This window comes from Somniosus microcephalus, unplaced genomic scaffold, assembly GCF_052327205.1.
Source record: "Somniosus microcephalus isolate GS21.2 unplaced genomic scaffold, FLI_Smic_1.0 unresolved_chr1, whole genome shotgun sequence".
In the NCBI taxonomy this organism is placed as follows: domain Eukaryota; kingdom Metazoa; phylum Chordata; class Chondrichthyes; order Squaliformes; family Somniosidae; genus Somniosus; species Somniosus microcephalus.
Window position 1 is genome coordinate 165,662,454 of NW_028225179.1, and position 14,002 is coordinate 165,676,455.

A 14,002-nucleotide genomic window follows, 5' to 3' on the forward strand; every position below is an offset into this window, starting at 1 on the left:
GTCCCTAGCAATTTTAGCCTGTTTGTCTATGAAATTCACTAAGTCTGCAAACCTGGCTCTACTTTTCCGTCTCTCCATTATCTCAAAGGCTGTTCTTCTCCATTGTTCTCTCATCCTGTAAGGAAGCTTAGAGATGATGATTCTCATAGTCGTAGGATTGTCCATCTCTTCCATGAATTCAACATCCTCCATGGTGTTGCGACATCCTATGAGGAAAAGAACATATGCGTTCAATGCCTCTCCGTCCTCCGATCTGATCTGTGGCCACTTGGTAGCCTTTTCAATATATGCAGTGGCTATCTTCAGCTCGTTACCATAGTGCTCCTGCAGCAACTTCCTGGCTTCTATGTATCCCCGGTCCGGTCTCATGTGTTCACAGCTTCTGACCAGGTCTTGTGGTTTACCACTGGTGTACTGTCCCAGGTAGTACAACTTATCACTGCTGCTCTCTGTTTTGGAGTCAATGGCTTGTTCAAAGGATCTGATGAAGGGCTTATACTTGAGTGGGTCGCCTTGGAACACTATTATGTCTCTTTGAGGGAGTCGAAACAGATTCTGTTGTTTTACAAGCATCTCTGTAATTTCGTTCTGACGTTGCATCACTCGGTATAGGCTTCTCCCTGTGTCTTCAGGCCTCTGGTGGTCATCAGCAGGGTCTAGTCTAGACCGTCTGACGTCTGGGGTAGCATCACGTGCTCCTGTTAGTGGAGAGGCCACTCTTCCATGCTGTAATGCCAGGGGATTGCCTTCGGACTCTCTTGTAACTCTTGAAGGTGCCCTGGATCCAACTTTATGTGACAACATTGACTGGCAGTATTCGCTCCCGCCGTCCCGTGAGCCTTCATAATCTTCATACGCACTCAACCTGGCATCTGAGACCGCGATAGCTGTTTTTATCTCCAGCTGTTCTTTCTTTGCCTGCACCTGGGCCTGTTGGGCCTGCAGTTGGGCCTGTTGGGCCTGCAGTTGGGCCTGTTGGGCCTGTTGGGCCTGCAGTTGGGCCTCTTGGACCTGCAGTTGGGCCTCTTCCCGTTCAAGAGCTTGCTTCTCCGCTAAGGATGCTGCGTGCGCCATCAACGCCGCCCGTTCAACCTCCTCTCTCATGCGTCGCGACGAGCTTGTGGTAGAAGCGACTGACCTGCGTCCAGAAACAGAGCTACCTTCTTTTCGATTTTTGCTCGGTCTGGCGGAAGTCTCTGAAATGCTATCGTCTGGTCCGACTTCATCGTCAACTTTATCTTTCTCTGCTGTATCAGCATCTTGACGAATCTTTAACATCCACTGTTCTGTGGCCTTGATATAGTCCTTAATGCTGGTTGATTTAAGATCAAACCAGTTGTGCTGATCAGCGTTTCCCTCTTCTTCAGACAGAAGTGCTAATACATCTTCATTGAGTACATTAAATTCTTCATGCAGCTTGGAGAAATCGTAATACATTATGTCTTCAGCTTTCTTAATATTAGCATTATCTTCCATGAGACGATCAATTATCTTCATTTTTCCAGTTATCTGAGCTAATTTAGCCTTCCTTGCACCTATGCTTCTATGTAACTTCTTTTCCATTGCCTTTGCGGGGAGCTTTATTTCCCTCTTTTGGCCAGCAATCCTTCTGGCTGGGGGAAGCTCCTGGCTCCGTAAGGCCTCGGCCATTTTACCCGCAGCTCTTATTTAGCTTCTCAATAGAATGAACAAAGCAAGTAACAGTCACTGTACCTTCGCTTTCTTATATTGTCGTCTGGCTCCGTGACCATTCATGTATACGTTCGCCGACAATTCCGTCCTTTCCTTCTTAGGGAGCTAGTTTTTGACTAATGTAGTGGCGCTTCTTAGTTTCCAAACAGGCAGCCACTGAGCTGTGGGGCTTTTAACAACGAGTAGACGCGTGTCGAAATAAAACGTTCCCAAACGTAGCTTTGTCTTTTAAACTGTTTACTATAACACTTTACGAACAGAATTACAAAGCAAACACGTATAAACGAACACGTTCAAAAACTGTATTGCTCCAAACCTCACAACTTCTGCCTCCTTCAGCCACGTGGAGTTTAAACTGTAAAATGGCTGCATACCATGTGTGGCTTAGGGACTGTACCATTGTGGCAAGAATGAAGGGGGTGTCTCGGACTATACTACTGGAGCAAGAAAATAGGGGGTTTCTTAATACAATAAGTCAATCAGGTAAATTAACTGTATTATGCTATTTAACCAATATTTTAAAGTATGTTCTTAAGCTTTTATGGCTCTTACACCATCAATCAATATACTGACTTGGACGCCTACCCATTGCCACGCATTGATGATATGGTTAATAAACTGGCCGAATACAAAGTGTTCTCAACTTACGATTTAAAAAGTGCTTATCATCAGGTACCCTTGAAGGTCTCAGATAAGCAGTACACGGCCTTTGAGGCTAATGGACGGCTGTACCAATTTCGTCGCCTCCCATTCGGGGTTACTAATGGAGTGGCTGTCTTCCAACGGGCAATGGATGGCCTGGTTAAACAGGAAAACCTAAGGGACACTTTTCCCTATCTTGATAACATTACGATTGCAGGTCACGATCAACAGGAACACGACGCCAACCTCCAAAAATTTCGGGATGCCCTCCATCGCCGTAACTTAACCTTGAATGAATCTAAGTCTGTTGAGTCGCAACCGACCATCAACATCCTTGGCTACTGCGTAGGCAATGGTATCATTAAGCCAGACCCAGAAAGACTTCGCCCGCTCCAAAAGCTCCCGTCACCTAAGAATCCGGCTTCTTTACGTCGGGCTCTCCATCTGTTTGCATACTACGCTAAATGGATTCCTCATTTTTCAGACAAAATCCAACCCTTGCTGCATGCGAGATCATTTCCATTGGAAACAGCGGCTGTTGCAGCCTTTAACCTTCTCAAAAAACAGTTGGAGAAAGCGGCTCTTCACTCCATCGATGAGAATCTCCCTTTCATAGTCGAATGTGATGCCTCGGAGGTGGCGATCTCGGCTACTCTAAATCAGGAAGGTCGTCCTGTAGCATTTATGTCCAGGACCTTACAAGGTGCCGAGCTACATTATCCTCCGGTTGAGAAGGAAGCCACAGCCATCATAGAGGCAGTACGGAAGTGGAACTATTTTCTAGCTCGCCAGCACTTTACATTAATCACGGACCAGCGATCAGTCGCCTTCATGCTCGATAATCGGAAACGAACCAAAATTAAGAATAATAAAATACAACTTTGGAGGATGGAACTGGCCTCTTTTGGTTATACTATTCACTATCGACCTGGCAAGGAGAATGTGGCCCCGGACACCCTCACACGGGCATTCTGCTCCGCTATGTCGTCCTCTACTCTCATAGATGTCCATAATGGATTGTGTCATCCTGGCGTTACGCGCATGCTACATTTCGTACAATCACGGAATCTCCCTTTTTCTACTGGAGATGTAAAGAAAATATGCCCAGAATGCTGGCTTTGTGCGGAATTAAAACCTCAGTTCTTCCGCCCCTCAGATGGTATGCTCATACACGCAACCCAACCGATGCAACGGCTTAGCATCGATTTTAAGGGCCCAGTGCCCGCTTCCACTCGGAACACATATTTGCTCACCATGATTGATGAATATTCACGTTTTCCGTTTGCCTTCCCCTGCTCCAATATGCTGGCATCCACAGTGATCTGTTGCCTTGAGCAGGTATTTTCTCTCTGTGGCATGCCAGCTTATATTCACTCAGATCGGGGTCCATCCTTTATGTCAAAGGAACTCAAGGACTACCTCTCAGAATGGGGAGTTGCTACAAGCAAAACAACACCATACCAGCCCATCGGAAATGGGCAGGTAGAGAGGTATAACGGTATCATCTGGAATTCCGTACGTCTTGTTTTAAGATCTCGGGGCCTACCAGACCAGCAATGGGAAGCAGTGCTTCCGGATGCATTGCACTCTATACGGTCCCTTCTTTCTACAGCCACAAATACTACACCTCATGAGCGGTTCTTTGGATTCCAGCGTCGCTCAGCTCATGGGACATCACTCCCATCATGGCTAACTACTCCTGGACCTGTTCTACTCCGAAGATACGTTCGGACGTCTAAAAATGACCCTCTCGTAGACGAGGTCGAACTAACCGATGCCAACCCCACCTATGCAAACATACGATATCCCGACGGCCGAGAATCTACCGTATCATTACGGGATCTGGCTCCCTGCCCACCAGGACCTAGTGGGACATCGGGTGATGGTATTTCACCAGGAAACTCTTGGAACCTATCGGGTACCCCTCTCCAGGATCCTGATCGGACACCAACTAGCTTGGTGCCGGTAGAACCACGTACTCAAAGTTGCGATCCTCCCAGTACCACGCACGAAAGTACTGATCCGCCACAGACCAGCTCTGCACCTCCCTCTGAACAGAGGCAGACCGACTTTGAACCTATTGGGGCTCGTACGCGAAGCCATGACCTCCCCGACCCTTCACAGGGTAATCCAGGCCACACAGACTCTGACCAATGGCCAACCGCATGTAAGCGGACCAGCGACCCTCTACGACGGGAACCCAAACGGGTGCGACTCTTCCTTTTGTTCCGCAGCCGCCGAACGAGGAAGACCACAGCCTTCTAATCCTGCAGGAGGGAAGAATGTGATAATAATGATAACTTCCGGGAAGTTATGTGTCACTTCCTGTGAACTGTGAACTGTGAAACTATGAACTGTGAACTTTGTACATACATCACGTCCTGTCATACATCACTTCCTGTTGGACTGGTATAAATACTGAACTGTTCAGTATTGTAAGGGGCTTCTACCAGAGGCATGGTGAAGACCTCTCCTGTATATAGTGTGATTTATAAGTTGCTTAAAGCTTACTTTAAAGTTACTTAATGTGTGAGACTCCTTTTTCTTACATCACACTGCACCAATACAATTACACCAATTACAGATCTTAGATGTACCTTAGAGGTCAGGTATAAGGGACTGATCAGGTAACATTTTTAACAGCGACACAAAACTAACCGAAGCGAAGCTAACGATTTCTTACTCTGGATTTCTGGATATTTCATCATTAGAAGAAGCCCCCAGCAGATGGTAGTGGAGGTAGTTTCCGTGCCAGCAGAAAACAGGTCACTGATTGTAACCACCAGGTCGCTTTTCTGAATTTCTAAATCTTGGCCTCCTGATTCCTTCAACACAAATTAGAATAAAGAATAATGTACCACATCTTCAGACAAATATTTGGACACATAAATTGCTGGACTAATCTGTGTAACTGAGAGTGGTAGATCTCCAACCTCTGAGTCAGAAGGTTGTGGGTTCAAGCCCCACTCCAGAAACTCGAGCACATAATCCAGACTGACACTCCAGTGCAGTACTGAGGGAGCGCCGCACTGTCAGAGGGGCAGTACTGAGGGAGTGCTGCACTGTCAGAGGGGCAGTACTGAGGGAGCGCCGCACTGTCAGAGGGGCAGTACTGAGGGAGTGCTGCACTGTCAGAGGGACAGTACTGAGGGAGTGCCACACTGTCAGAGGGGCAGTACTGAGGGAGTGCCACACTGTCGGAGGGGCAGTACTGAGGGAGCGCCGCACTGTCAGAGGGACAGTACTGAGGGAGTGCCACACTGTCAGAGGGGCAGTACTGAGGGAGTGCCGCACTGTCAGAGGGGCAGTACTGAGGGAGTGCCACACTGTCAGAGGGGCAGTACTGAGGGAGTGCCACACTGTCAGAGGGGCAGTACTGAGGGAGTGCCGCACTGTCAGAGGGGCAGTACTGAGGAAGTGCTGCACTGTCAGAGGGGCAGTACTGAGGGAGTGCCACACTGTCAGAGGGGCAGTACTGAGGGAGCGCCGCACTGTCAGAGGGGCAGTACTGAGGGAGCGCCGCACTGTCAGAGGGGCAGTACTGAGGGAGTGCCACACTGTCAGAGGGGCAGTACTGAGGGAGCGCTGCACTGTCAGAGGGGCAGTACTGAGGGAGTGCCACACTGTCAGAGGGGCAGTACTGAGGGAGTGCTGCACTGTCAGAGGGGCAGTACTGAGGGAGTGCTGCACTGTCAGAGGGGCAGTACTGAGGGAGTGCTGCACTGTCGGAGGGGCAGTACTGAGGAAGTGCTGCACTGTCAGAGGGGCAGTACTGAGGGAGTGCCACACTGTCGGAGGGGGAGTACTGAGGGACTGCTGCACTGTCAGAGGTGCCGTCTTTAAGATGAGATGTTAAAATGAGGTTCGATCTGCCCTCTCAGGTGGACGTAAAAGATTGCATGGCACTAGTTGATGAAGTGCAGGGGAGTGCTCCCCGAAGTCCAGGCCAATATTTGTACCTAAACCTGGAATAGATTATCTGGTCATTATCACTTGCTATCTGTGGAACCTTGCTGTGTGCAAATTAGCTGCCAAGTTTCCCTGCGTTACCACAGTTACTACACTTCAAAAGTACATAATTGGCAGTAAAGTGCTTTGGGACGTCCTGGGATCATGAAAGGGGCCATATTACTGAACTGGACTTGAAAATACAGGGCCTAATTTCAATGGTTGCAGAAGATACGAAAATTGGAAATGTAGTAAACAATGAGGAGGATGGTACCAAACTTCAGGAGGACATAGACAGACTGGTGAAATGGGCAGAAACTGGCACGTGAAATTTAACGCAGAGAAGTGTGATATTGTGGCGACACGCCACCACTGGACATAATCCACTCACGGCGGCACGGACAGTTTAAGCAGACGCCCCCAGCCGGGGGCCCTTTCCTCCAGCAACTTGTTTCCCGCAGGGACAGGCTGCCGGGAGCACTTCCTGTCTGGGAAGTATTTAAGTGGATGCGCGGGCTTTTCCAGTTCCTCTTTGTCATGAGGTAGAATAAAAGCAGTTGTGTTTTACTAGCTCTGGTCTCGACTCCCACGTTTGCCGCGGTATCTCAACACTGGTGACCCCAACGCTCAGGACGAATCCTAAGCTAGCATGGCGGATACAAACACAGTCACGGTTAAATTACCGGACTTTTGGGAGAACCTGGCCGAAGCCTGGTTTGTTCAAGCTGAGTCCAGATTCCGGCTGAAACACATTACAGTCACCGACGACAGAACCAACCGCCAATTTCTGTGCGACACGGGCCCAGCACAGCATCACCCCCGCCTCCGCCCTCGAAATCCAACGCGGCACACGGGGTATCCCGCTGGCCGCAGCCAATGGCTCTGACATCCGCACATATGGCACCCGCATGGTCACGCTCGACCTCGCGGGCCGCCGCTACCGCTGGGAGTTCCTCACAGCCAAGGTCCTCTGCCCACTCCTCGGCGCAGACTTCCTACGCGCCCACGGCCTCCTTGTCGACATTCCGAGGCACCGCCTCGTCGACACCAACACTATGGCCCCCATCCCCGGCGCATTTACCCCGGCCCGTTCGGCCGGCCTGACGACCTACTGCCTCGCCAGAGCCACGGACGACTACTCGGCACTCCTAGCCGAGTTTCCCGCCCTTACTAACCCGACCTTTTCGGCAAAAGCCGCCAAACACGGTGTGGAGCACTATATCCCCACGCCTGCAGACTCAACCCGGCCAAGCTGGAAATCGCGCGGGCCGAGTTCACCACCATGGAACAACTCGGCATCATCCGCCGCTCCAGCAGCCCTTGGGCCTCGCCCCTCCACATCGCCCCCAAGCCTGGCGGAGGCTGGCGCCCTTGCGGGGACTACCGCCACCTTAACGACGCCACCACCCCCAACCGATACCCGGTGCCACACATCCAGGACTTCTCGGCCCGACTGGCCGGACGAACCGTCTTTTCCAAAGTCGACCTAGTGCGCGGTTACCACCAAGTCCCCATACACCCCGCAGACATCCCCAAAATGGCCGTCATCACCCCATTCGGCCTGTTCGAATTCCTGAGGATGCCCTTCGGCCTCAAGAATGCAGCCCAGGCTTTCCAGCGCCTGATGGACTCAGTCCTCCGGGACCTAAACTTCCTATTCGTCTATCTAGACGACATTCTCGTGGCCAGCTCCTCCAAACAGGAACACCTCAAACACCTTCGCATCTTGTTCGGGCGCCTAGCCCAACATGGGCTCATCCTCAGCCCGGCGAAGTGCCAATTCAGCCTAACCGAGATCGATTTTCTCAGTCACCACATCACCCCTGCTGGGGCCGTCCCCCTGCCCAACAAGGTGCAGACCGTCCAGCAATTCCCCCGCCCCACAACCATCAAGGGCCTCCAGGAGTTCCTCGGGATGGTGAACTTCTACAACAGGTTCATCCCCAGAGCGGCAGCCCTCATGAAGCCCCTATACGACTCCCTCCGAGGTAAATCCGGCAAGATGGACGTAGCCTGGACCACTGACACGTCAGCCGCCTTCGACACCACCAAAAACGCGCTTGCCGACGCCACCCTGCTCGCGCACCCGAGGGCCGATGCCCGGGTCGTGCTCACCACCGACGCCTCCGACCACGCGGTCGGCGCCGTGTTCGAGCAGTGGGTCAATGGCGCGTGGCAGCCACTTGCCTTCTACAGCCGCCAACTGCGCCCCCCGGAGGTCAAATACTCCACTTTCGACCGCGAGCTTCTCGCGCTCCACCTGTCGGTCCGCCATTTCAGGTTCCTCCTGGAAGGCCGCCCCTTCACCGCGTATGTGGACCACAAGCCGCTCACATACGCGATGGCCAAGCACACCGAACCCTGGTCCGCTAGGCAGCAACGCCAGCTCGCGGCCGTGTCCGAGTTTACTATGGACATCCAGCACATCTCCGGTAGAGACAACGTTGTCGCCGACTGCCTTTCCCGTCCCGCCATCTGCGCGAATCACCTCGCGGTCGACTACGCACAACTAGCAGCGGCCCAGCTCACGGACCCAGACCTCCTCTCGGCGGCTATCAGCCTGCCAGGGCTACGCCTAGTCAAGGTCGCGCACGGGCCCGAAGCCACGGCAGTCACTTGCGACGTCTCACTCGGCCAACCCAGGCCAGTCGCCCCTGCAACCTGGCGCCGCCGCATCTTCGACGCGCTTCACGGGCTCTCCCACCCGGGTTTCCGCGCATCCGCCAAACTCCTCTCCCAGCGTTTCATCTGGCGCGGCCTCAGCAGAGATGTTCGGACTTGGGCCACCTCCTGCCTCGCCTGCCAATGGGCTAAGGTACAGCTGCACACAAAAGCACCCCTGGGAGACTTCGAGGTACCCAGCCGTCGCTTCGACCACGTACACGTCGACATCGTCGGCCCTCTGCCGCCATCGCAAGGCCAAACTTATCTCCTCACAATGGTCGACCACTACACACGCTGTCCTGAGGCAGTGCTGCTGACCTCCACCACCACAGCCGACATCGCCAGGGCGTTCGTTAACACCTGGGTTGCGAGGTTCGGCGTACCGGCCGATATAACCTCCGACAGAGGCGCCCAGTTCACCTCCGAACTCTGGACGGCCACAGCACGCAACCTCGGGGTGAGGCTCCACCGAACCATGGCGTACCACCCGCAGGCCAACGGGCTTTGTGAACGCTTCCACAGGTCACTCAAGGCCTCACTCTGCGCCGGCCTGCAGGACAGTACCTGGACTGACCGCCTACCATGGGTGCTACTAGGCCTACGCACCGCGGTCAAGGAAGACCTCCAGTCCTCGGCAGCGGAGTTAGTCTACGGACAACCGCTGTGCGTCCCAGGCGAATTCCTTCCGGAGGCTACCACGCCTTGGTCGGCCGAACAGCAGCGGCTCAACTCTTTCTCTTCCGCTCAGCAGTTCGCCCCACTTCCGGTCAACCGACACGGCGAACTCGCACCTCACGTCCCGCCAAATTTACAGCAGGCACGCTTCGTCTTCGTGCGACACGACGTGCACCGCGGGCCCCTGCGACCCCCGTACGACGGACCGTATGAGGTGCTGCAAACCGGGGACAAGGTCTTCAAGCTGCGACTCGGCGACAGGGTCGACACAGTCTCCATCGACCGGCTCAAACCAGCACACACAGAACCAGGGGAACAGGTCCCCGTGGCACGGCCTCCAACTAGAGGCCGACCCGCCAGCAAGCCAGCACAGCCGGCGGCAAACCACCCGGCCCCACCAACTAGACCGGCGACCACTCAGAGCCGCTGCGGCAGAACCATTAGACCACCATCACGACTCGTCCACTCCTCCTAAGCGGATTCTGGGGGGAGCTCTGTGGCGACACGCCACCACTGGACATAATCCACTCACGGCGGCACGGACAGTTTAAGCAGACGCCCCCAGCCGGGGGCCCTTTCCTCCAGCAACTTGTTTCCCGCAGGGACAGGCTGCCGGGAGCACTTCCTGTCTGGGAAGTATTTAAGTGGAGGCGCGGGCTTTTCCAGTTCCTCTTTGTCATGAGGTAGAATAAAAGCAGTTGTGTTTTACTAGCTCTGGTCTCGACTCCCACGTTTGCCGCGGTATCTCAACAATATGACATATTTTGGTAGGAAGAATGAGGAGAGGCAATATGAACTAAATGGTATAATTTTAAAGGGGGTGCAAGAACAGAGAGACCTGGGAGTGTATGTACATAAATCTTTGAAAGTAGCAGGACAAGTTGGGAAGGCTGTTAAAAAAGCATACGGGACCCATGGCTTTATAAATAGAGGCATAGAGTACAAAAGCAAAGAAGTTATGATAAAACATTAGTTAGGCCACAGCTGGAGTATTGCGTTCAATTTTGGGCACCGCACTTTAGGAAGGATGTCAAGGCCTTGGAGAGGGTGCAGAAGAGATTTACTAGAATGGCACCAGGGATGAGGGACTTCAGTTATGAGAGTGTGGAGAAGCTGGGGTTGTTCCCCTTAGAGCAGAGAAGGTTAAGAGGAGATTTGGACAGGTTGGGTGATTGGGCAGAAGCATGGCAGATGCAATATAACGTGGATAAATGCGAGGTTATCCACTTTGGTGGCAAAAACAGGAAGGCAGATTATTATCTGAATGGCAATAGATTGGGAGAAGGGGAAGTGCAACGAGACCTGGTGTCCTTGTGCACCAGTCGCTGAAGGTAAGCATGCAGGTGCAGCAGGTGGTTAAGAAGGCAAATGGTATGTTGGCCTTCAGAGCGAGAGGGTTTGAGTACAGGAACAAGGATGTCTTGCTGCAGTTGTACAGGGCCTTGGTGAGGCCACATCTTGAGTATTGTGTGCAGTTTTGGTCGCCTTATCTGAGGAAGGACTGGACCGACTAGATCCAGGAAGGATGTTCCCGGTGGTCGGGGAGTCCAGAACCAGGGGTCACAGTCTAAGGATAAGGGGTAAGCCATTTAGGACAGAAATGAGGAGGAATTTCTTCACCCAGAGAGTGGTGAACCTGTGGAATTCTCTACCACAGAAGGCAGTAGAGGCCAATTCATTAAATATATTCAAGAAGGAGTTGGATATATTTCTTAAGGCTAAAGGGATCAAGGGGTATGGGGAGAAAGCAGGGACAGGGTACTGAATTTGGATGATCAGCCATGATCGCATTGAATGGCGGAGCAGGCTCGAGGGGCCGAATGGCCTACTCCTGCTCCTATCTTCTATGTTTCTATGTTTCTATTTGGTAGAGGCATTCAAAATCATGAGGGGTCTAGATAGAGTAGGTAGAGCGAAACTGTTCCCATTGCCAGAAGCATCGGTAACCAGAGGACACAGAGTTAAGGTGATTGGCAAAAGAACCAGAGGGGAGATGAGGAAACATTTTTTTTACGCAGCGAGTGGTTGTGATCTGGAATGCGCTGCTGGCAAGGGCGGTGGAAGCAGGTTCAGAGTAACATTCAAAGAGGATTGGATAAATACTCAAAGGGAAACAAATGACAGGGCTATGGGGAAAGGGCTGGAGTCTGAGCTTCAGACACTGCGACACATCAGGGAGGGGGAGAAGTACCTGGACTCTGTGTATCAGGAGGTGGTCACACCTATGAAGTTAAGTAATTCAGATGTAGCCCATGGTCAGGGACAGGACGGTGTGACTACGAGTGAGGCAGGTACGGGGATCCAGGAGGTAGAGCTGGAGGAGCCGCAGCCCTTGCTCTTGACCAACAGGTTCGAGGTTCTTACTCCCTGTGGGGACAGGAGCAGGGACTGCAGGGAGGATGAGCAACCTGGCCACAGCACCGTGGAATGGGGGGCCATTCAAGAGGGGGGAGTAAATAGAAATGTTGTAGTGGTAGGGGATAGTATTATTAGGGGGATAGATAGAGTTCTCTGCAGCCGAGAGCGAGAGTCCCAAAGGCTGTGTTGCCTACCCGGTGCCAGGGTTAAGGACATCTCCTCTGGGCTGGAAAGAAACTTGCAGTGGGAGGGGTGGATCCAGTTGTCGTGGTCCATGTTGGTACAAATGACGTAGATAGGACTAGGAAGCCGGTTCTGTTAAAGGAGTATGAGCAGCTACGGGTCAAATTAAAAAACAGAACCTCAAGGGTATTACCTGAGCCACGAGCGAATTTGGCTAGGACAAATAAAATTAGAGAGTTAAACGCGTGGCTCAAAGACTGGTGTGGGAGAAATGGGTTTTGCTTCCTGGGACACTGGCACCAGTACTGGGGCAGGAGGGAGCTGTTCCGTTGGGACGGGCTTCACTTGGCCAGTGCTGGGACTAGAGTCCTGGCGGATCGTATAACTAGGGCTGTAGAGAGGGCTTTAAACTAACTAGTGGGGGGAGGTTCCTAGAGAGCGAATAATAAAAATGACAACAGAGAAGGTCATAGACTCAGGTAGCAGTGGGGAAATTAAAAACCAGAGTGTGTCAGGAAGGGGCAGAAGGTATGGAGTAAAAGGTAAAGTAATAAAAAGGGCAAAAGCAGGAACTAAGTGTCACAAAACATATTTGAAAGTTCTCTATCTGAATGCACGTAGCATTCGTAACAAAATAGACAAGTTAATGGCACAAATAACTACATATGGGTATGATCTTGTGGCCATTACAGAAACATGGCTGCAGGGTGACAATGCCTGGGAATTAAACATACCAGGTTATTTAACGATCAGGAAGGACAGGCAGGAAGGAAGGGGAGGTGGGGTGGCTATGTTAATAAAGGAAGGAATCACTGTAATACAGAGAAATGATATTGGGTCAAAAGATCAGGATAATGAAACAGTTTGGGTGGAGGTAAGGAATAATAAGGGGAAAAAAACATTGGGCCAGAAATTCGCGGCCAAAGGCGTGAGTGCGCTCGGGGTACTCACGCATCTGGCCGTTGGAAATGCCGGCGTTCAGCATGAACAGCGCATGCGGGGAACGCCGGCATTTCCAGACCTTGAGCGCGTGCGACTGCACAGGCAGCGCTTGCGCAGTGAACTTCGTAGATTTCATTCATGAAATCCGTGAGGGTAAGTCCTCAGAATTTACACTTGAAAAAAGTAAGTGTAAAGTGGTTCATTGGCTGCGGAGGAAGAAACATTTTATCGTGGAGCTTCTGAAATGCAATATTTTTGTTTGGGAAAGGGAGGGAAGTTATTTTAAGAAATTTTAAGTAAGTTTTAAAGTTAAAATTTTTTTTTTTTTTTAAAGGGTTTACAGAACGGTAGGTAGAAGGAGCAATTGTGGGTGTGTGAATGGAATGTGAGAATGAGGTATGTATGTATGTCCACATATATTCCTTTACGTATATGTATGTATGTTTTATATTCCTTTACTAATGTGTATGAATGTATGTTTTTAATTATGATTTTCCAATAAGTTACTTTCTCTGAAAGTCATAATTAAATAATACATTCACACACATAAGTAAAGGAATATATACATAACATGCAAAGGAATATATACAGACATACATACTTTCAGAAGCTCCACGATAATAAATATCTTCCTCCGCAGCCTCTGGAGCAACTGTACCCATGCTTTTTTCATGTGTAAGTTGTAATGACTTGACCTCACTGAAAGCATTAATGAAAGCGGCGAATTATACTGCGCACGCGCTGCCTGTGCAGTCGCACGCGTTCTGCCTCTGAACCCCTTCATTCAGAGGACAGGAAATGCCGGTTTTCCCCACATGCACTGTGCATGCTGAAAACCGGCATTTCATCCAGCCAGATGCGTAAGTACCCCAACCGTACTCGCGCATTTGGAAGGGAA

General features: G+C 51.3%; 1 protein-coding gene across 1 annotated transcript in view; it reads right to left on the reverse strand.

Moving 5' to 3' along the window:
- Window positions 1-4,970: 4,970 nt before the first annotated feature.
- The window catches only part of LOC147096482 (cytochrome P450 2K4-like), a 32,339-nt gene continuing 23,307 nt past the window's right edge, over window positions 4,971-14,002 (reverse strand). The window contains exon 4 of the mRNA XM_085973829.1: window positions 4,971-5,159. Within this exon, the coding sequence (XP_085829955.1) occupies window positions 4,971-5,159 (189 nt within the window). The remainder of the gene's footprint in view (window positions 5,160-14,002) is intronic.